Source organism: Schistocerca cancellata, chromosome 5 (genome assembly GCF_023864275.1).
Source record: "Schistocerca cancellata isolate TAMUIC-IGC-003103 chromosome 5, iqSchCanc2.1, whole genome shotgun sequence".
NCBI classification, from domain to species: Eukaryota; Metazoa; Arthropoda; class Insecta; order Orthoptera; family Acrididae; genus Schistocerca; species Schistocerca cancellata.
This window is the reverse complement of record NC_064630.1, coordinates 149,791,376-149,815,547: the sequence shown is the minus strand read 5'-3', so window position 1 is coordinate 149,815,547 and position 24,172 is coordinate 149,791,376. Positions and strand designations below refer to the sequence as shown.

At 43.5% G+C, this 24,172-nt stretch overlaps 1 protein-coding gene across 2 annotated transcripts in view; it reads left to right on the top strand.

Moving 5' to 3' along the window:
* The window catches only part of LOC126188261 (b(0,+)-type amino acid transporter 1-like), a 482,554-nt gene that overhangs the window by 302,180 nt on the left and 156,202 nt on the right, over window positions 1-24,172 (top strand). For both annotated transcript variants that reach the window (XM_049929825.1, XM_049929826.1), the window contains one exon: window positions 19,747-19,884. In XM_049929825.1, the coding sequence (XP_049785782.1) occupies window positions 19,747-19,884 (138 nt within the window). The remainder of the gene's footprint in view (window positions 1-19,746; window positions 19,885-24,172) is intronic.

Sequence of the window (24,172 nt, the reverse complement as noted above, 5' to 3'; positions counted from 1 at the left end):
TGGTAACACCAAACACGAGAAACTCTAAAGTACTCTGGTTGCTTTTTTACCTACCACAGAGAATTAGAACTCTATTACCATACCCACACATGCCGTGTACGGGTATGAAGTTACATTGACATCGTCTCGTGTCTTCGGGTTGCTTTACTTCTTTTTGTCAGGCAGTGCATGTAAGGTACACACACCTGTCACCCTGCTTGGTGTGGATGGAATGTGGGAAATCTGAAATGTATCGAGCAATTTCAACAAATTTTGATACACACAGAACTCAAGTGTCTGAAGTTGGAAGGGTAGAGGATCAGACTCTTGTGGTACCCGCATTTGAAGAGGTAATGAAAACTCTGCGTGGAAAAATTAAAACTCTGAGATGACAAAGGATTTGGAAAAGCAGCTGAATGGAATGGATGTCGTATTCAAAAGATCTTATTGATGAAAATCAATGAAAGTCTGTAGGAGTGTAGCTGTATTAAATCAAGCGGTGCTGAAAGAATTAGATTAGGAAATGAGACACCAAAAATAGTATTTCGACAGAAAAATGACTGATGATGATTAAAAGGATAAAAAACTGACACTGGCAACAATAAGAAAAGCTTACTGGAAAAAGAGAAATTCGTTAACATATAATATAAATTTATTGAGAAGCCTTTCTCTGAAGCTGTTTGTTCAGAACATAACTACTACGAAAGTGAAACGTGGACGAAAAGTAGTTCAGACAAGAAGAGAATAAAGTTTTTTAAATGTGGTGCTGCTGTACAATACTGAAGATTAGATGAGTAGATCGAATAACTAATGAGAACATACTGCATCGAATTGGGGAAAAAGGAAATCTGACGGATCTTGACTAAAGAAGTGTGATGGGTTCACGGGGAAAATTATTAGACAGGAAGATACCGTTAGAGTGTAATTGTGGGCTTTGGGGTGCGATGCTAGTCGAATATAAAGAAAAGAACTGTATAGAATATTGTAGAAGCAGCTAATAAACGTGCAGAGAACCCGTTTTCCATGCTTTAATGTTCTGAAGAATGACTGAGCGCCAGTGGGTAAACTAATTAGATGGTGAGACATAGTTAAAAACCTCTTTTTCTTTCATAGGTACCGCAGTTAACAAAAAATCCGATTTTAGAAGTCATATTTTTAAGTTAATACTTTTTAAAGTAAAATTAATTTCTGGAACACTGACTTAGGATTCCTGCAATAGCAAAATGGCTCATTAAATGTTGAGTAATACACACTTCAAAACATTAGAGACACGAATTAATTAATAATTAATGAAAATTTATTGTGGTTCATGGTGTGGGTTCCTGTAGTCATGTCCTAGTTCATGAACCACGGGCAACGTATGAGTGGCCAAGTAAGTGGTCCCGACAGTCGGGATACCAGTTACTTTAGAATAAGGCTGGGCATCTCGGACATATTCTGAGTCGTGGTCACCTTTGTGCTCATACGGCAAAGACTACCAAATCCACCGGTTAGTCCCTCAGCCGTTAGGGGTAAAACCCAATGGGACTCGGGGCAAGTAAGGCTAGCAACCTGCTTCCCTGGTACTTTAAATATGATGCTGGCAACAATCAGAGCAAAATGCCTCGGACCTTTGGAGGTGACGGAGTCCCACCTCTAATTGACAAACCAGATACGACTTGGCAAACAAATGGTAATGAGATGGGAAGCTATTAATATCAATGGGGGCTACTCTGGGAAGAAGGTAGAGCTGGCAGAGGCTGCAAGTAAGATGGGGCTGGACGTTTTAGCTGTTAGTGACATTCGGGTAAGGGGTGAGAAAGAAGAGGAAGTGGGAGAATACAAGGTCTACCTGTCAGGAGTCAAAGCAGGAATAGCACAATGGGGTGTAGGGCTTTACATCAGGAAAGAAATGGAACCCAGCGTAGTTGCAATAAGGTATGTAAACGAACGACTGATGTGGATAGATTTCACAGCGTCTAGCAAGAAAATTAGGATTGTGTCAGTATATTCGCATTGTGAAGGGACAGATCAAGATAAGATGGATAGTTTGTATGAGGCACTCAGTGATGTAGTTGTTAGAGTAAAGGACAAGGACAGTGTTCTGCTCATGGGTGATTTTAACGCCAGGATTGGAAATCAAACAGAAGGGTATGAAAAGGTTATGGGTAAATTTGGAGAGGATATGGAGGCCAACAGTAACGGGAAACAACTCTTGGATTTCTGTGCCAGTATGGGCTTAGTAATCACAAACTCCTTTTTTAAACATAAGAACATTCACCGGTATACTTGGGAAGGCAGGGGAACCAGATCTGTCATTGACTATATAATAACAGATCAGGAATTCAGGAAGGCTGTGAGGGACACACGTGTATTCAGGGGATTCTTTGATGACACTGATCATTATTTAATCTGCAGTGAAATTGGGATTGTGAGGCCGAAAGTGCAGGAGGTCAGGTCCATATGTAGGAGGATAAGAGTGGAGAAACTTCAGAATAAGGAAATCAGGCACAGGTACATAACAGCGATCTCAGAAAGGTACCAGTTAGTTGAATGTAGTCAATTACAGTCATTAGAAAAGGAATGGACAAGGTACAGGAACACAGCACTAGAATTGGCTAAAGAATGTCTTGGAACAGTAGTGTGTAAAAGTAGGATGAAGCAAACAGCTTGGTGGAATGATACAGTCAAGGCAGCCTGTAAAAGGAAAAAGAAGGCGTATCAAAAATGGCTACATACCAGAACCCAGGTAGACAGAGAAAGTTATGTTGAAGAAAGAAACAAAGCCAAACAGATAATTGCAACATCCAAGAAGAAATCTTGGGAAGACTTTGGAAACAGGTTGGAGACTATGGGGCAAGCTGCTGGAAAACCATTCTGGAGTGTAATTAGAAGTCTTCGAAAGGGAGGTAAGAAGGAAATAACAAGTATTTTGGACAGGTCAGGAAAACTGCTGGTGAATCCTGTGGATGCCTTGGGCAGATGGAGGGAGTATTTTGAAGAGTTGCTCAATGTAGGTGAAAATGCGATCAGTAATGTTTCAGATTTCGAGGTAGAATGGGATAGGAGTGATGATGGAAATAGAATCACATTTGAGGAAGTGGAAAAAATGGTCAGTAGATTGCAGTGCAATAAAGCGGCTGGGGTGGATGAAATTAAGTCGGAACTCATCAAATACAGTGGAATGTCAGGTCTTAAATGGCTACACAGGATAATTGAAATGGCCTGGGAGTCGGGACAGGTTCCATCAGACTGGACAAAAGCAGCAATCACACCAATCTTTAAACATGGAAACAGAAAAGATTGTAACAACTACAGAGGTATCTCTTTAATCAGCGTTGTGGGTGAAATCTTCTCAGGTATTGTTGAAAGGAAAGTGCGAGTATTAGTTGAGGACCAATTGGATGAAAATCAGTGTGGGTTTAGGCCTCCTAGAGGTTGTCAGGACCAGATCTTTAGCTTACGGCAAATAATGGAGAAGTGTTATGAGTGGAACAGGGAATTGTATCTATGCTTTATAGATCTAGAAAAGGCATATGACCGGGTTCCTAGGAGGAAGTTATTGTCTGTTCTACAAGATTATGGAATAGGAGGCAAACTTTTGCAAGCAATTAAAGGTCTTTACATGGATAGTCAGGCAGCAGTTAGAGTTGACGGTAAATTGAGTTCATGGTTCAGAGTAGTTTCAGGGGTAAGACAAGGCTGCAACCTGTCTCCACTGTTGTTCGTATTATTTATGGATCATATGTTGAAAACAATAGACTGGCTGGGTGAGGTTAAGATATTTGAACACAAAATAAGCAGTCTTGCATATGCGGATGACTTAGTTGTGATGGCAGATTCGATTGAAAGTTTGCAAAGTAATATTTCAGAGCTATATCAGAAATATAAGGACTATGGTATGAAGATTAGCATCTCCAAAACGAAAGTAATGTCAGTGGGAAAGAAATATAAACGGATTGAGTGCCAAATAGGAGGAACAAAGTTAGAACTGGTGGACGGTTTCAAGTACTTAGGATGCATATTCTCACAGGATGGCAACATAGTGAAAGAACTGGAAGCGAGGTGTAGCAAAGCTAATGCAGTGAGCGCTCAGCTACGATCTACTCTCTTCTGCAAGAAGGAAGTCAGTACCAAGACTAAGTTATCTGTGCACCGTTCAATCTTTCGACCAACTTTATTGTATGGGAGCGAAAGATGGGTGGATTCAGGTTACCTTATCAACAAGGTTGAGGTTACAGATATGAAAGTAGCTAGGATGATTGCAGGTACTAGTAGATGGGAACAATGGCAGGAGTGTGTCCACAATGAGGAAATCAAAGAAAAACTGGGAATGAACTCTATAGATGTAGCAGTCAGGGCGAACAGGCTTAGATGGTGGGGGTCATGTTACACGCATGGGAGAAGCAAGGTTACCCAAGAGACTCATGGATTCAGCAGTAGAGGGTAGGAGGAGTCGGGGCAGACCGAGGAGAAGGTACCTGGATTCGGTTAAGAATGATTTTGAAGTAATAGGTTTAACATCAGAAGAGGCACCAATGTTAGCACTGAATAGGGGATCATGGAGGAACTGTATAAGGGGGGGGGGCTATGCTCCAGACTGAACGCTGAAAGGCATAATCAGTCTTAAATGATGATGATGAAAATTTATTTTAACAATTAGTATTTTATGTAGCACAGCAATGAAAAAAGATCTCGTCCGCAAGGAGAAGAGCACTTCAAAATCACACAGAGGTAACAAGTTGGAATGTCGATGCTGGATTTCTGATCATAGTGAATTTTGTAGTACATCACAAATAATATTTTAACAAGCATAACTGCACCTATGTCTTGCGTCAATTTCAGTCTGTTTGTAGTACTGCAGACAGTTCACAGTAAAACATCAGATAAGCATCCAACAGGAGTCTCAGAAGAAAGAGAGCCCAAAAGCATAAGATTAAAAAAATGGTGGTGAAAAGCTTAAGCACATCACATCATGTATGTATTTTGTGGATATACTAGGAAGATGTGTGACTGGGAGGAGATATACAATCAGTATTAAGCAAGGCGAATGGAAGAGTTAAATTTGTAGGAACCGTTATGGGAAAGTATAGTACCTATACACGGGAAATCGCAAGCAACACGCTTGTACGAGCTGTTCTGACGTACTGGTCTCTCTTTGAGCCCTTATCAAATAAGCATTATAGCAGACATTTAACACATCAGTATAGCCCACATGTAAGTATAACATTGCTGCTCAGGACAATTAAATAGGAATCGGGGAAAAACGGAGTTACTTTGTCAAGACACCCGGTGGACTGAATTGGTACCATCGTACAGACACTATGAGAAATGAGTGGCCTACATAAAGACGCGTACCGAGACGATCACCTTTCCCTCGTTCTGAGTCCTTAGCTACGCATTATTTTTATGCAGGAATGCTTGACAAAGGGGCTACGGCTCCAGAACTAGTCGCAAAGAATGAAATGTAAATAAAAATAAAAACAAAAACAAAGTGTAACTGTGGATTGCTGTTCTCAGAAAAAAGTTTTATCACCCACGAATAAGATTACGAAGGGCATCGAACTGTATATTACAGTCATCGGGGTGTAGTGTATATGGCAGTACATTTAGAGTTAACAAACATTGAACGTGTAAGCTAATCACTGCACGAAGCATGGGACATAGCGTGTCGGAGATTATGTAACAATTCGGGTTTCCGAGATCGACAGTGTCTACAGTGAATCATCAGTGCAGCAGAGGCAGTTTCCAAAAGCTTAAACCACCGCACAGGATCGTAAGTGTTTGACGAAAGGACGTCACATCGCATTCACAGAGCCGTAAACAGTTGTCGGCCGTCTGAAGCTCAGATTGCCGTCGATTTGTAATTGGGCCGTCGGGAAGACTTTTTACCGGGGCTGTGTGGAGGCAAATCCGCCGCAAAGGCTTCAACATCACATCCAGTGCCTTCCCATCACTTTTGGTTTCTCCGTAGGTGAGAAAACTAATCGTAGAGTCGTCTTTATTGGTCGTCGACAACATTATGATATACGTGGCCATTGGGCCCCAACCTATTTGTTTTTCAATAAAAATTCGAGGACGTCCTGAAAAGTGATGCCTCAGATTTTTTTTATTCTGTTGTAAATACTGTTTGGGGTTTTACACGTTATGCATATTACTGTCGACTTTCCCGCTTCGCTGAATCAAGTTGCAGCCGTCTGTCGCTAAAGGGCTCCGAGTTGTTGTGTGTAACACGGCGATGTGTAACGTGGCTCTGTCGTTGCGTGAGGAACAGCGTGCTCTAGTGGAGTTTCTAACAGCATGAAACATGCCTCCAGTTTGAAATCCATAGAAGAATGAAAGCTCTATATGGTGATGATGATGTATGGACATCAGTAATTTGCGACTTTGGGTTGTTCGTGCTCGTAATGAAGGAAACAGGGGTGCCAACCACAACTTGTGTGGCAGCTCGGAGTGGACGACCGCGTGGCAACCGACGATACCCACCGCAATCGAGTTGATCAACTCATTAGAGAGAATCGTCGGATAACACACACTACTTTCAGGTCATATAGCATATCACGAGATCGTGTACAGGTCGTCATTGCACAACTGCGGTGCAGAAAACTGTGTGCACGGTGGGTGCCTGGAATGCTCACTCATGACCTGAAACGGTAGATATTGAACATCTGTTAACTATTTCTTTTTGTGTTCGGAGCGTGAGGTTAATGGATTCCTTAATAACATTGTGACAGGTGATGAAAGCTGGATTCAAAGGATCACCGACGCCAAAAATGTTAAAGACCATACCATAAGCACACAGCCATGGTCACGTGTTCTGTGATGTTTAGGGTGTGGTGCATTGGGATTCATGCCTAAGTGCAAGATACAGCGAGAGCCTCAAAAAAACTGAAAGCGCGATTTGAAGAGGTCTTAGACACATGAAGCACCTTGTAGGGTTATGTTTGTGTTCATAACCTACAGTTCTATTAATAGTTGTTCTTTGTGTCAACTTAATTTTTCTTTTCAAAACAAATGACTTTTAAAATGCACAGAGTAAGAAATCTGGAGCTCTATTGTTTTGTTGTTGGAGTGTGATACTGGTTCTGTAACAAAAAGGAAGTTTCCAAATACGAGGGTTATTCGGAAAGTAAAGTCCGATAGATCTTGAAATGGAAAGTACTGTGAAAATGAAAAATGTTTTATTTGCAACTGTTAGCTGTACCTTCCAGTTACTTCTCTACATAGTCGCCGCCCCGATTTAAACTTTGTCGTAGCGTTGTACCAACTTTACAATACCGTCGTCATAGAAGGCAGCCGTCTGTGCTTTCCGCCAATTCTCTATACTTGTCGGCAGCTCGTTGTCTGTGTCAAAATGCTGTCCTCATAGCCAGCACTCCAAGTCAGCAGCGATAAAACTCATGGGGAGCCAGTTACCGGTTGTATTGTGGGTGATCAAACACTTGTCATCAAAAAACGCTCCAGGAGCCTTTTCACTGTCCCTGCAGTGTACGGCGAGAGCTGTCATAAGGAAGGAAGCATTGACAGTTATGTTACATGGACTGCATCACATCAGGCGTAATCTCTCATCAGGCCCTCATAACTGGTGGGAGACATTATTTTTCAGTCACCCTGAAGTGCTCACTGTGCGCTCAGAACTGAAAAGAGCGACGTGACTCAATCGGCGGGCGTACTAGCATCTCTGAAAAGCTTCATCGAATTTTCACGGTGGTTTCCATTTCGTCCCCGAATAGCCCTCGTAATAATTTTGAATCTAAAATACTGTGTTTTTTGTGATTAGTTGTACAAGAAAACCAACACACCTCTCGCCATCAGCTTAACACCACCACACGACGGTGCTAGATCTGCAACAATCTGACACCTTGGGTTCAATGATATCGAATATCCTTCGTGCAGTCCCGATTTGTCTCTCTCCGATTTTCAGCTGTTTCCAAAACTTAAAGAGCGTCTTCGAGGATTTCACTTTGACACTGATGAAGCGCTGAAAGCAGAGGTGAGGTTGTGCCTCCGTTAACAAAGTCAAACGTTCTACAGCGACGGTGTCAACGAACAGGTTTCTCGTTGGGGGAATGTGTTTGTCACCAGGGCGACTATGTTGAGAAATAAATCAGCAAACATGTAGAATAAAGATGTAGAAGGTAATAACATATTTTAATTAAAACCTTTGAGCCTTTACCATAACGAAATCGGAGGTATTGCTTTTCAGCAGTCCCTCGTACACAGAATGCTAAGCCCTAAGAGTTCTCATTAGTCAATCACTCTTACTGTTAGTGTCAGACATAGCAATATGAACACCTCGTATATGAAGCTTGTTTCATGATTTATTTACAATACATTTTTCTTCTTATGTTTACCCCTTAGTAGTATAACGTCCGTGAAGGATTGTAAATCATTAACAGGTATGTCGTCATTATAGTGTTCGTGGATCCGCCATAGTGTCTGCAGACCGTACAGATTTCTAACGAAGACGAATCATCTTCTCGTGTACAGATAGCATACCCGTGCTAACATTTACAAGCCTACCAGGAGTAGCAGCCGACCGAGACAGACGCAGCAACAGGGAAGTAACCGCTTTTGTGACGAGTTCCTAACCAGGAGCGAATTTTATTATATCATCTGTGTGCTTTAATAGTTTAGTTTCTTGAGTTTCTACATGTAAATTTAATATCTAATAGCCAATGTACTCGCGTTTTCGTTTGCGTCGGAAAGTAAACCGATTTTGTGACATATTACAAGTTTCTAATCAGGGGCAAATTATTTAGTTTCACCTGAGTGCTCCGGTAGTTAGGTTTTTGAATATCTGCGTATTATTAGACACAGTTCCTGCGTTTTAGTCAGGATCTACAGTAGAGCTGCGCAGCACGTATCGGTAGTCCGTTTATCTGCATAGTTTAGTTTTCCACAGTCTTTAGTATGGACAGGGACTGCGATTGTTGGGTGCGGATGCGAGCCGTGTTGGTGACACTTCGCTCTCAGCTTCAGGCTGTGATGGCTTCGGTTACACAGCTTGAGGCTGCAGTGTATGGACACCACTGTTGTGGGCCGGCCGTGGGGATCCAATGGACGTCCAGCACGTCTGAGTCCTACGATCGGTCCTCACCGGTGGCCAACCCAGTTACTGCTTGCACTGAGGCTGACCCCTCACCTGTGGTCGAGTGGGAGGTCACCCCAGGGCGAAGCAAGGGGAGAAAGACTTCCCACGCGGCCGCACGTAAGGCCTCCCCGGTTTGTCTGACAAACAGATTCAAGGTGCTGTCTGTGGCTGACACTGTCGCTGAGCCACATGCTGTTGTCTGTCCTGTTTCAGAGGAAACTACTCAGCCTGCAAGATCTGGGCAGTCACAGAGGGTGGGATTATTGGTAGTTGGGAGCTCCAACGTTAGGCGCGTTATGGGGCTCCTTAGGGACTTGGCTGACAAGAAGGGTAAGAAAACCGATGTGCACTCCTTGTGCATACCGGGTGGATTCATTCCAGATGTGGAAAGGGTCCTCCTGGTTGCCATGAAGAGCACAGGGCTCAGCCAACTGAAGGTGGTTGCTCACGTCGGTACCAATGACGTGTGTCACTTTTGATTAGAAGACATTCTATCTGGTTTCGAGCGGCTAACAGAAGTGGTAAAGGCTGCCAGTCTTGCTTGCAAGATGAAAGCAGAGCTGACCATTTGCAGCATAGTCGGCAGGACCGATTGCGGACCTCTGGTACAGAGCCGAGTGGAGGGTCTGAATCAGAGGCTCAGACGGTTCTGCGACCGTGTAGGCTGCAGATTCCTCGACTTGCATCAAAGGGTGGTTGGGTTTCGGGTTCCGCTGAATAGGTCAGGCGTCCACTGTACGCAGGAAGCGGCCAGACGGGTAGCGGAAGATGTGTGACGTGGACTGGGCGGTTTATTAGGTTAGAGGGTTTCGGGAAAACACAAGAAGGGCTTCAGTCACAAAGGGTGCAGGCTGAACACAGGAAGAACGTAGAAATTGTCGTAGCTGTGTTGGGAAAGTACCAGAGCTCCAAACGCTAATAGAAAGCACTGATGCTCAAATCGTTATAGGCACTGAACGCTGGATAAAGCCGGATATAAGCTCAACCGAAATTTTTGCGAAGAACCTAACGGTGTTCTGAAAGGATAGGCTAAACAAGGTTGGCGGTGCCGTGTTTGTTACTGTTAGAAGTAGTTCAACTTGTCGCGAAATTGAAGTAGATACTTCCTTTGAGTTACTATGAGCAGAGGACATTGTTGGCAACCGGAATAAAATAATTATTGGATCCTTTTACCGACCTCCCAATTCAGATGATACAGTTGCTGAAAGGTTCAAAGAAAAGTTGAGTTTAATTTCAAACACGTACCCGAGTGATACGATAATACACTCCTGGAAATGGAAAAAAGAACACATTGACACCGGTGTGTCGACCCACCATACTTGCTCCGGACACTGCGAGAGGGCTGTACAAGCAATGATCACACGCACGGCACAGCGGACACACCAGGAACCGCGGTGTTGGCCGTCGAATGGCGCTAGCTGCACAGCATTTGTGCACCGCCGCCGTCAGTGTCAGCCAGTTTGCCGTGGCATACGGAGCTCCATCGCAGTCTTTAACACTGGTAGCATGCCGCGACAGCGTGGACGTGAACCGTATGTGCAGTTGACGGACTTTGAGCGAGGGCGTATAGTGGGCATGCGGGAGGCCGGGTGGACGTACCGCCGAATTGCTCAACACGTGGGGCGTGAGGTCTCCACAGTACATCGATGTTGTCGCCAGTGGTCGGCGGAAGGTGCACGTGCCCGTCGACCTGGGACCGGACCGCAGCGACGCACGGATGCACGCCAAGACCGTAGGATCCTACGCAGTGCCGTAGGGGACCGCACCGCCACTTCCCAGCAAATTAGGGACACTGTTGCTCCTGGGGTATCGGCGAGGACCATTCGCAACCGTCTCCATGAAGCTGGGCTACGGTCCCGCACACCGTTAGGCCGTCTTCCGCTCACGCCCCAACATCGTGCAGCCCGCCTCCAGTGGTGTCGCGACAGGCGTGAATGGAGGGACGAATGGAGACGTGTCGTCTTCAGCGATGAGAGTCGCTTCTGCCTTGGTGCCAATGATGGTCGTATGCGTGTTTGGCGCCGTGCAGGTGAGCGCCACAATCAGGACTGCATACGACCGAGGCACACAGGGCCAACACCCGGCATCATGGTGTGGGGAGCGATCTCCTACACTGGCCGTACACCACTGGTGATCGTCGAGGGGACACTGAATAGTGCACGGTACATCCAAACCGTCATCGAACCCATCGTTCTACCATTCCTAGACCGGCAAGGGAACTTGCTGTTCCAACAGGACAATGCACGTCCGCATGTATCCCGTGCCACCCAACGTGCTCTAGAAGGTGTAAGTCAACTACCCTGGCCAGCAAGATCTCCGGATCTGTCCCCCATTGAGCATGTTTGGGACTGGATGAAGCGTCGTCTCACGCGGTCTGCACGTCCGGCACGAACGCTGGTCCACCTGAGGCGCCAGGTGGAAATGGCATGGCAAGCCGTTCCACAGGACTACATCCAGCATCTCTACGATCGTCTCCATGGGAGAATAGCAGCCTGCATTGCTGCGAAAGGTGGATATACACTGTACTAGTGCCGACATTGTGCATGCTCTGTTGCCTGTGTCTATGTGCCTGTGGTTCTGTCAGTGTGATCATGTGATGTATCTGACCCCAGGAATGTGTCAATAAAGTTTCCCCTTCCTGGGACAATGAATTCACGGTGTTGTTATTTCAATTTCCAGGAGTGTAGTTGGTGGTGACTTCAATTTGCCCTCGATATGTTGGCGAAAATACATGTTTAATTCCGGAGGTACGCATAAAATATCACCCGAAATTGTGCTAAACACATTCTCTGAAAATTGTTTCGAGCTGTTAGTTCATGATCCCACGCGAATAGTAAACGGTTGTGAAAACACACTTGAACTCTTAGCAACAAATAATTCTGAGTTAATAATGAGCATCAAAACCGATTCAGGGATTAGAGAATACAGGGTTGTCGTAGCGAGATTTAATATTGTAATCCCCAAATCCGTGAAAAATATACCTATTGAAAAAAGCATATAAAAATTCACTTGACGCCTTCCTGAGAGAGAATCTCCACTCATTCCAAATAAATAACTGTAGACCAGATGTAGCTTGGATTCAAAGAAATAGTAACGGCAGCAATTGAGAGATTTATACCAAATAAATTAACAAACGACGGAGCTGATCCTCCTTGGTACACAAAACGGGTTAGAACACTGTTGCAGAAACAACGAAACAAACATGCCAAATTTTAACAGACGCAACATCCCCAAGATTGGCGATCTTTTACAGAAGCTCGAAACTTAGCGCGGAGTTCAATGCGAGACGCCTCTAACAGCTTCCACAACGAAACTTTGTCTCGAAACCTGGCAGAAAATCCAAAGAGATTCTGGTCATATGTGAAGTATGTTAGCGGCAAGAAACAACCAATGCCTTCTCTGCGCGATAGCAATGGAGATACTATCGAAGACAGTGCTGCCAAAGCAGAGTTACTAAACACAGCCTTCCAAAATGCCTTCAGAAAAGAATACAAAGTAAATATTCCAGAATTCGAACCGAGAACAGCTGCCAATATCAGTAACGTAGAAGTAAATATCCTCGGAGTAGTGAAGCAACTTAAATGACTTTAATAAAAGCAAGTCTTCTGGTCCAGACTGTATACCAATTAGGATCCTTTCGGAGTATGCTGATGCACTAACTCCATACTTAACCATCATATACAACCGTTCGCTTGACGAAAGATCCGTACCCAAAGACTGGAAAGTTGCACATGTCACACCAATATTCAAGAAAGATAGTAGGAGTAATCCACTTAATTACAGGCCCATATCGTTAACGTCGATATGCTGCAGGATTTTAGAACATGTATTGTGTTCAAAGAATATGAATTACCTCGAAGGAAAACTGTCTATTGACACACAGTCAACATGGGTTTAGAAAATGTCGTTCCTGTGAAACACAACTAGTTCTTTATTCACATGAAGTGCTGAGTGCTGTTGACAAGGGATTTCAGATCGATTCCGTATTTCTGGATTTCCGGAAAGCTTTTGACGTGGTACATACAAGTGGCTCGTAGTGAAATTGCGTGCTTATGGAATATCGTCTCAGTTATGTGACTGGATTTGTGTTTTCCTGTCAGAGAGGTCACAGTTCGTAGTAATTGACGGAAAGTCATCGAGTAAAACAGAGGTGATGGCTTGGTTCAAATGGCTCTGAGCACTATGGGACTTAACTTCAGAGGTCATCAGTCCCCTAGAACTTAGAACTACTTAAACCTAACTAACCTAAGGACATCACAAACATCCATGCCCAAAGCAGGATTCGAACCTGCGACCGTAGCGGTCGCGTGGTTCCAGATTGTACCGTCTAGAACCGCTCGGCCACCTCGGCCGGCACAGAGGTGATATCTGGCGTTCCCCAAGGTAGTGTTATAGGCCCTTTGCTGCTCCTTATCTATATTAACGATTTGGGAGACAACCTGAGCAGCCGTCTTAGGTTGTTTGCAGATGACGCTGTCGTTTATCGACTAATAGAGTCATCAGAAGATCAAAACAAACTGCAAAACGATTTAGAAGAGATATCTGAATGGTGCGAAAAGTGGTAGTTGAACCTAAATAACGAAAAGTGTGAGGTCATCCACATGAGCGCTAAAAGGAATTCGTTAAAGTTCGGTTACACGATAAATCAGTCTAATCTAAAAGCCGTAAATTCAACTAAATACCTAGGAATTATAATTACGAACCACTTAAATTGGAAGAAACACATAGAAAATATTATGGGGAAGGCTAACCGAAGACTACTTTTTATTGGCAGGACACTTGGAAAATGTAACAGACCTACTAACGAGACTGCCTACACTACGCTTGTCTGTCCTCTTTTAGAATACTGCTGCGCGGTGTGGGATCCTTACCAGATAGGACTGACGGAGTACATCGAAAAAGTTCAAAGAAAGGCAGCACGCTTTGTATTATTGCGAAATATGGGAGAGAGCGTCACAGAAATGATACAGGATTTGGCCTGGACATCATTAAAAGAAAGGAGTTTTTCGTTGCGAATGAATCTTCTCACGATTTTTCAACCACCAACTTTCTCCTCCGAATGCGAAAATATTTTGTTGACACTGACCTACATAGGTAGGAACGATCACCACGATAAAATAAGGGAAATCAGAGCTGGTACGGAAAGATATAGGTGTTCATTCTTTCCGCGCGCTATACGAGATTGGAATAATAGAGAATTGTGAAGGTGGTTCGATGAACCCTCTGCCAGCCACTTAAATGTGATTTGTAGAGTATCGATGTAGATGTAGATGTAATTGTAGATATTTTGTGAAAAAGTGTGTATAGTGAGAAGATGAACACAATAACAGAAGAGTGTTACACTTTCTGATGCAAATCGGCGGCCTTCAAGGTGGTTTGCTGGACTCTGACGAAAGTGACTGCAGACCGTATTAAACTCTGGAAAGGAAAGTGTCAATCAGGGGAAGAGGTCATGGTGTACGCTGCCAGTGATTCGTCCACGTGCGCTAATCAGGCTCCCAGCTCTCTACAGCCACGGTTCTTCTTCACGTCTTGTAAGTGGCGTAACTGTCAAGTGACTCACGAGCTAGAAATTGGAGTGTGAATGGTATCACAAGAGCCTAGGATTACAGTTAATAAAGTATTCCGCGTTATTAAGCCGTGGTCAACGAATGGGCTTCACATTAAAACCCAACGTTTCGTCCCTATCTGCGGAGAACATTGTCAAGCGGGGACGTTGTTTCTGTGTGTCCGATTCAGACCCTGGCTCTCTACTGACTGCACCAAAATACAGTTTACGCGTACTCCTGCGCAGTGGTGCGACTTCACATGCTTTGAATACTCGAGCGCGATTGGCCGTTGTTGGTTGCCGTCGTCCACGTTTGCTGTCAGCCCATGGTGGAAGAGTGGTACACATCATCTTCAACACCGGCGTCCAGTTATTCAATTTTACGCCCTCCTCCTGGAGAGTTTAACAGTATCTGTGGATTCTGTGTGTAGCTTTTCGTAGTATCCGCTTCTGGGTACAAGTATTTGAGCCCTTTCAGAATGAATGTGGTGGTCTCCTGGCTGCAAAACAAAAAGAACGGCAAAAAACTACTATAAGATCACAAGGGAAACTGCAGAAGGGGAAAAAGGACAAACCAGCTATTGAGGAACATGCTTTGCAGCCACAAGACCACCACCATTTATTTTGATAGGACTCAAGTATGGCAGCCATAAGCGGATACCTGTATACAAAATGGTTCAAATGGCTCTGAGCACTATGGAACTCAACATCTGAGGTCATCAGCCCCCTAGAACTTAGAACTACTTAAACCTAACTAACCTAAGGACATCACACACATCCATGCCCGAGGCAGGATTCGAACCTGCGACCGTAGCGTAAAACAGAGGTGATGGCTTGGTTCAAATGGCTCTGAGCACTATGGGACTTAACTTCAGAGGTCATCAGTCCCCTAGAACTTGGAACTACTTAAACCTAACTAACCTAAGGACATCATAAACATCCATGCCCAAAGCAGGATTCGAACCTGCGACCGTAGCGGTCGCGCGGTTCCAGACTGAAGCACCTAGAACCTCTCGGCCACTGCAGCCGGCACATGTATACAAAGAAGCCATAGAGATAGTTAAACGCCCCACGGAAATTCAGAAGAATGGAGCAGGGCGTGAAATTGAATGACATCTGGATCCTAGTGCTGAAGATGGGGTGATAGCAACAGCGGACGACGGCAGTTGACAACGGCCAATTGCGCTCGGGTATTCAAAGCATGTGACGTACGCCACTGCGCAGGAGCACACATAAACTCAATTTTCCTGCAGTCAGTATCGAGCTAGGGTGTGTGAATCGGGCACTCAAAGGAATTACGGTCCCCCGTTGACAGTGTCCTCAGCAGATAGGGACGAAACGTTGGGGTTTAATGTGAAATCCATAACAGCCCGGAATATTTTAGTAATTGTGACACTTCTTGGCAGTGAAAATTTACATTTTACATGAGCCTGGGACGTCGTTTAAATCTGTTGCTCAACTAAGTTCACGTTATCTTGGTACTGCGCTCAAATAACACACAGCAGGACTACTGTGCAGTGACGGAGAAAAATAAATGATCTTTTCAAGGAGTGGGGCTTTGATCCCCTATCAGACTACCGCTAGTTAGTTGGCGGTATGTCTCATTAAAAGAATAGGTCACAGGCGATCTCGTTACCACTCTTAGTCACTTCTTTTCCATGATCTCAATGACAACTGTATTCACTTACAGTGTCTGAAATGTAAAATACAAAACGTGCTGTATGGCACTTAAATCTTAGCCTGCCTTTAAATCACTCTGAATTTGTAGTTCTTCAAAGTCTGCTTTGCTACATCAGTTAATCAACATGATCCTTTTAATCGTTACAACACCATAAGCATTTAAGCCTCGTGGACCGCCCAGTGTCCTTATTCAGGGCTACACTGAACTTTCCATTCCTCTTTCTCAATCTCCCCATTTCTTCCGTCTCTGTTTTTACTCCGTGCAGCCAGATATTCCTAGGTCTACCTACTAAGCTCTTGCCTGATGGCACCAAATGAAATGCTACGTCTCTCATCGTTCTCTTATATGAAATTCAGCTCTACTCCTCATTGCGACAAAAATGTTCGGTTCTTAGTATAGGTGTTCGACGTATAAAACTTTTCACTCGATTTTGTTTAGTAGGGGGTCCACTACTAGATCGCGGAAGATGTACTGGTAAACAGCGGAGGGGCCATTGGACTCGGTACCTTCCCCGTTAAGCTGAGCACTAATACACTAGGATAAAGCTGTCGGTGGTGTTCGTGGCCAGATGGATAAGTACAATAAGTAAAAGTAATTACGATTTTCATGGTGACACCACGGGGTACGTGCCAAAGGGTATTTCCGTTGCATCAACTATTCGAGTTTCTTATCGTCCTATTCACGAAAGAAGCGTACAAGAATGACTGGAAGTACGCCTTTGTGCGACGGAGCTGTCGTTTACTATTTTATGATGTGCTGGATTTCTTCCGGATAGATACGGGTCTGAAGAATATTCGTAAGTGTTGCTCTGAAACGCGGTTCTTAAAATTTAAGTAGATGCTCGTGAAAGTCTTTCTTATTGTCTGATAGTTAAGAATTTTTAGCATTTCCATTACTCTCTCGCCGGTCAAACAAGCCTGTGAACATTTGAGGCGCCCTTGTTTCAATTCATTTGACGTCCCTATTAGTATGACGTGATACAGGCCTCATCCACTTCAATACTGCTTAAGTATGGGGACATTTGTGTTTTGTATCCAATCTCTTTTAGAGAGAAACTGCAGTTTCACAATGTCTTACCAATGAAGCGAAACTTGCCGCTCGCCTTACCTACAACGGAGCCATATGCGCTCCAGTGCATATTTTCACTCACAGTTACTCCTAAATAAGTACATGACGTTACTGACTAAGATTTGACGAGTCAACTCGATAATCAAAGGATATAATACTTCAGTCCCGAACCGCGCTGCTACTACGGTCGCAGGTTCGAATCCTGCCTCGACCGTGGATGTGTGTGATGTCCTTAGGTTAGTTAGGTTGAAGTAGTTCTAAGTCTAGGGGACAGATGACCTCAGATGTTAAGTACCATAGTGCTTAGAGCCATTTTTATATAATTTTCTGAAAGTAAGCAAATTTGCGTTTGTCTATATTTAGAACAAGTTGCCTGTGTTTGTAGCAGGTCGATATTTTGTCGAAATCTAATTGGATATTACTGTAATTTTTCTGGATATAATTTTCTCATATATAATTGGATAAAAATACAATTAAATCAATACAATAAAATGAATACCCTTAGCTGCATACAGGCATTGATATACGTCAACGGGGACTCGAACCCGTGATCTCCTGCTTACATGGCAGACGCTCTATCCATCTGAGCTACCGAGGACACAGAGGATAGTGCGCCTGCAGGGACTTATCTCTGGCACGCCTCCCGTGAGATCCACATTCCCAACTTATTGTCCCGCACTATATTCCTAGTACCCCTGCCCATTACACTCATTACTCGCGGCTTTACCAATTCCCGTAAGTGTTCGGACAATGCGTGTGCATCCAGCACAGTAGAACAAGGTCAATGGCCGGTTAGCCTTAACTATATATTAAGATGGTATCTGTCCTTCCGGACATGTCTGAGAGAACAGATACCATCTTCATATATACGTAATTGGATAGCCTGCGAGAAGCCTGAGATTGTAACGAACGTTAGCCGCTAAGTCATTGATGTATAACACGACCAGGAAAGGTTCTATTTACAACTCCTGCGACACACCAAATATTATTCCATTATCTGTATATGTCTCTCCATCCAGGGAAGCTTCAGTCCAGCCAGAAACCTGATTAAATTTTCCATGTGAACATATTTTCATTAGAAGCCGCCCATGTGGTACGGAATCGAAAGGATTTTCGAAGGTCCAGAAACACCAAATCAACTTGTTTTCCTGTGTCAGCAGCACTGAGGATATCTGCTGAGAAGAGGGGGAGAGTAGTTCCGCGTCGTCGATGCTTCCTTTTTTGTAGATGGATGTGAACTCTGCTTTTTTTTCAATGACGAGCAATATCTTCGTTGTGAAGTTCGGTAAATTACAGTTAGTACTGGGATTCACTCATCCACATACACTCTACAGAGCTTGACAAGGATTCCATCTGGCGCTGGACGTCACAGGGATTTACGGATTTAAGCTTCTTTTGAGCACCACTAATATTGAAACATCCTGGCAGATTAAAACTGTGTGCCGGACCGAGACTCGAACTCGGGACCTTTGCCTTTGGCGGGCAAGTGCTCTACCAACTGAGCTACCCAATCACGACTCACGCCCTGTCCTCACAGCTTTACTTCCGCCAGTACCTCGCCTCCTACCTTCCAAACTTAACAGAAGCTCTCCTGTGCACCTTGCAGAACTAGCACTCCTGAAAGAAAGGACATGGCTTAGCCACAGTCTAGGGGATGTTTCCAGAATGAGATTTTCACTCTGCAGCCGAGTGTGCGCTGATATGAAACTTCCTGGCAGATTAAAACTGTGTGCCGGACCGAGACTCGAACTCGGGAGCTTTGCCTTTCGCGGGCAAGTGCTCTACCATCTGAGCTACCCAATCACGACTCACGCCCGGTACTCACAGCTTTACTTCTGCCAGTATCTCGTCTCCTACCTTCCAAACTTTACAGAAGCTCTCCTGCGAACCTTGCAGAACTAGCACTCCTGGAAGAAAGGATACTGTGGAGACAAGGCTTAGCCACAGCCTGGGGGATGTTTCCGCAATATCCTTTCTTTCAGGAGTGCTAGTTCTGCAAGGTTCGCAGGAGAGTTTCTGTTAAGTTTGGAAGGTAGGAGGCGAGGTACTGGCGGAAGTAAAGCTGCGAGGACGGGGCGTGAGTCGTGCTTGGGTAGCTCAATTGGTAGAGCACTTTCCCGCGATAGGCAAAGGTCCCGAGTTCGAGTCTGGGTCCGGCACACAGTTTTAATCTGCCAGGAAGTTTCATATCAGCGCACACTCCGCTGCAGAGTGAAATCTCATTCTGAACCACTAATATTGTTTGCTGTGCCACTCTTTTATCAGCGGTACAGCTATTGAACGGTGGCAACATTCCTCACTTTTTCATTAGGGGGAGCCGAGTAGAATATTGGAAGCACGGTACGCCGTGAAAATGGAATGTGCGAGAGTGATGTCTGGGACGTGTGTGTGTTACAGATGAGGCGGGAGGCGCCGGAGACGTCGGAGGCGGCGAGGTGGCCGGCAAGGGGAGCGGCAGCGGCAGCGGCAACGTGCGGCTGCGGCGCGAGCTGGGGCTCTTCAGCGCAGTCAGCCTCATCGTCGGCGTCATGATCGGTGAGTGTCGCTGTGCTCCCTCACTCCCCAGCCAGGCTAACTTCTGGCAGACACAATAAATACTACAGGAAAGTATGCAAAAATTCAACCATTACAACTTGCAGGAACTGTATTTGCAGTTCCGAATATGAATCACCATCGGCTGGATTAGAATGACGACAATGAAAATCTGCGCCAGATCGGGACTCTAAACACAGATTTCCCTCTTAACACGAGCGGTCACCTTAAGGGGACCACACCCTGCCTATCTTACCTATGTTAAATTAGTCAAGTATTTGACCCATTTCTGAAAAAACTATTTGATGCAAGACAACATTTTTACTGTATGTTACATGATGCTAATAGAATCAACTGTACTAAAATCTACTTCATCCATTTCATAGCTTTTAAGAAATACTTTTTTAAATTTATTGTTGTTGTTGTGGTCTTCAGTCCTGAGACTGGTTTGATGCAGCTCTCCATGCTACTCTATACTGTGCAAGCTTCTTCACCTCCCAGTACCTAGTGCAGCCTACATCTTTCTGAATCTGCTTAGTGTATTCATCTCTTGGTCTCTCTCTACGATTTTTACCCTCCACGCTGCCCTCCAATGCTAAATTTGTGATCCCTTGATACCTCAGAACATGTCCTACCAACCGGTCCCTTCTTCTCGTCAAGTTGTGCCACAAACTCCTCTTCTCCACAATTCTATTCAGTACCACCTCATTAGTTATGTGATCTACCCATCTAATCTTCAGCATTCTTCTGTAGCACCATATTTCGAAAGCTTCTATTCTCTTCCTGTCCAAACTATTTATCGTCCATGTTTCACTCCCATACATGGCTACACTCCATACAAATACTTTCAGAACCGACTTTTTATTAACAAAAAAGATTGTTTTTTCTGCAGAAAATATTTTAATGTGTACTCTCTAATAGGGGAATATTAATGAATGTAGTACCAGAGGTGGGTTTTTATGTTATGCAGAGTCTCTGAAAATTTCATTCATTTACCTATGATAGTTTCTGATATAATGGGGCATATGTACTGAAAATTTTAGTTTTCGGGAAATTGACTTTAAAGAAAAAACTTTTGAAATTTGTTACTTACAGTTAATTAAAACTGTCCTGCTGCATATGATGGCCCTTCTTTGGCCTCTAGCAAGTCTTCCAGCATCTTTTTCACCTTACTGGATGTTTGTCTTGCTTTCTTGGCCATATTAGATGCAGACCTGTCTGCATCGGCTATCCTCATGTTATCGCAATGTTGCAGCCCAGTGACCATATTTTCACCAGGATGATTTTCCCAGCTCTTTCAGTACCCAACACTTTCCAGTATTACCACAATTGAATGTAATAACAGCATCATGAACTCCTAGTTTTATTGTATGCGTGCCTACAAGTACAGTTTTAGGAAGGCGGTTCCAAATTATGCTGTTGAAATATTCATTTGGGTTCTGTGTCTGCAGACATTTCTTTAGAAGGTCAGGAAGACCAAAGTCTCTGAAAATAGGTTTAGTAGCTGTTATATCAGCAGCAGGAAGAGAATGCTGGTGAGAATAAGATTCTCCAGTTGCCTGAGCCCTATTGTATTTGGACCACGAATTTTGCCTGATAGACACAATCCATACATGGCTTATCATCAGTAGAGGACGTTAGGTATAGTCTTAACTTCCAGGAGCTTCTATATAAATAGCTGTCAAAGAGGTGAGTACATTTGTAAACAAGTACTGCAAACGTAAGTATAACAAGGACTCACAATCACCCTTGAACAAAACTAACCGCTTGTTTGAAAGCGTGTTGTTTACAAACAGCAGAAAGAAAAGAATACCGACCGTTGCATTCCAGGGATAGCCAAAACACTCGGGAGTAAAAAAGTCCCTAACGTGCAGTTTAGGGGACATAAAAATCTAAATTATATGCAGAAAAGTGGGTGACAGAAAAGTGGAAGTGGCACATAAACACACGTGGTAGGAAAATGCTCTTTAAATGATCGAAAAAAATTTTTTTCATCAAAATCCTTTTCAGAGTACTTAAATAAAACTTTAATCTATCGAAATATGATGAAAACCGAAAGTCGTTTTTTTCTTTTTTTTTTTTTTTCTTTCGACGTGAACCACGGTAGGGTCCCCTTAAGTGCTTCGGCTATCCGTGCACGAATCACGGCCAGACCCAAACTTCCATATGTCGTCATCCATGTATTACGGTACAGCCTGCATTCGTACGTTACGTACATTCCCGTCCAGGAAGGACATACTTATTGGAAATCGAGGGCCTGGTACTGGCGGATAACACCAAACAGCAGGTCGTGTGTTCCTAACTTTGAGACCCGCTGACTACAATTGTGTAGATTAACTTTCACTGTGTCTTAACTGCAACAGAAGTATTTTTTCCCATTGGAAACCCGAGTTACACATTTGTGAATGTTCAACCTTTTCATCGTGCGCAGCTGTTGCCAACTGTTGGGAATCAGCATGAAAATATCAGCAAGTCAATGCAGCAGTGTGCAGCAGCTTGTAACTATCAGAATACAGGGATGTGGTTGGTTCACTATACTCCACAGTATAACATAATATTGCTAAAATGCATGGTTATTACTGGATGATAATTTTACTATTTATTACAGTAGAGAATATTTCGTAATTAGTTGTTTTAGTCAATAAAATTAACTCAAGTGAACAAAGTTTGTTTTGAAAATGGGTACATATTTTTGCTTATATTTTGTATCTAAAATTATTAAAAGGCACCTAAGAGTATTATCACATAAATATCAGTTTTCTTTCCTCCAGAAAAAATTCAGATCTGAAAGGGCTAAGAAGTACAATGTAATGTTCATTCGGACATGAATGCTTGCATGTCGGGAGGAACATTACATCGTATTCTTATTAACACAGGCACAGCTGTCTTGCATTACAACTTGTATTTTAAGAGAAGTTGTCGTAGATGTCACTCCGAAGACTAATTTGACGAAGCCGTACACGCTAGTCTATCCTGTGCAAACCTCATGATTTGCGAATGACTACTGCAACCTACATCCATTTGAAACTCCTTGCTGAATTCAGCTCTTGATTTCCCTCCACAATTTTTAGACATTGCACCTCCCTTCATTACAAATTAACTCAGAAAGTGTCTTGTCATCCAATCCCTTCTATGAGTCAAGTTGTACCATAATTTTTTTCGTCCTCAGTCCACCCATAAAACTGGAGCATTCTTTTGGAACGCCACATTTTGAAGCTTCTGTTCTCTTGCAGCCTGTTATATTAATATTCCACATTCACCTTAATATATGTCTACTATCAAGACGTGGTTTTTGGTTGATGACGTGGTATCTGAAGACTTAATAACACATTTCTGTTTCATGTTCACACATTTCTCTCTTTTCAGAAAAGCTCTTCTTGCTACTGCAAGTGCACATTTCTTATCATCCCTACCTCCATCTTCGTCAATTACTTCGCTGTCCAAATCATAAAACTCATCTTTTACTGTCTCATTTCCTAACCAGCATCGTCTGACTTAACCCGACTTCCCTAGGTTACCTTGTTCTAGTACTGTGTTCATCTTATAAGCTCTTTTCAAGGTACCATGCATTCCATTCTCGTGGTCCTGCAAGTCCTTCGCTGTCTCTGACATTAAAATGTCATCGGAAAATATTTAAATTTTTATTTCCCCCTGATCTTCAATTAATTCTCCAAATTCGTCTTTAGTATCGTGTACTGCTTGTACCGTGTAGAGACTAATTAACAAGGAAGACAACTCTTCAACTCTGTCTCAGTGGTTTAATGAATGCAATCTGTGCTAATATTTGTTGGAAAAGATGCGTGTTATAGGCAATGCTGTCTTCTGCGTACTGCAGTGGCTGTCCTGAAATTAGCCTACGTTACATTATATACCAGACAGCAGGACATATTATTTTGTTCGAGAAATAACACTCTCTGCAGCATCTAACAATACGCTTCAATTAAAGTAGACATAACAAGAAACTTAAAAATAGAGCAGAAATGTGCTTCAACGCAGTGATTACATCGAAGAAAGAAACAGGTGAGGAGATATTACAAGTGCACAAGAGTGGCAGATGTAAATTACACCACCAGTCGAGATTATTTTCATGTGTCAAATAAATTCATCACTGTGAATCAGGGTAGTAATACTTAACTGCCTCCATAGCATTCGGTAAGCTACAAGGGCATTCCTTGTAAGCCACTTCCTGTGCACGAGTTAGATTTTCATAAGGTTCTTCCTATGAATCTGGCTGGCGTCTGCTTTTTCTACTCTTTCTTTTACTTCATCAATCCTCTGCAAGTTATTCTGC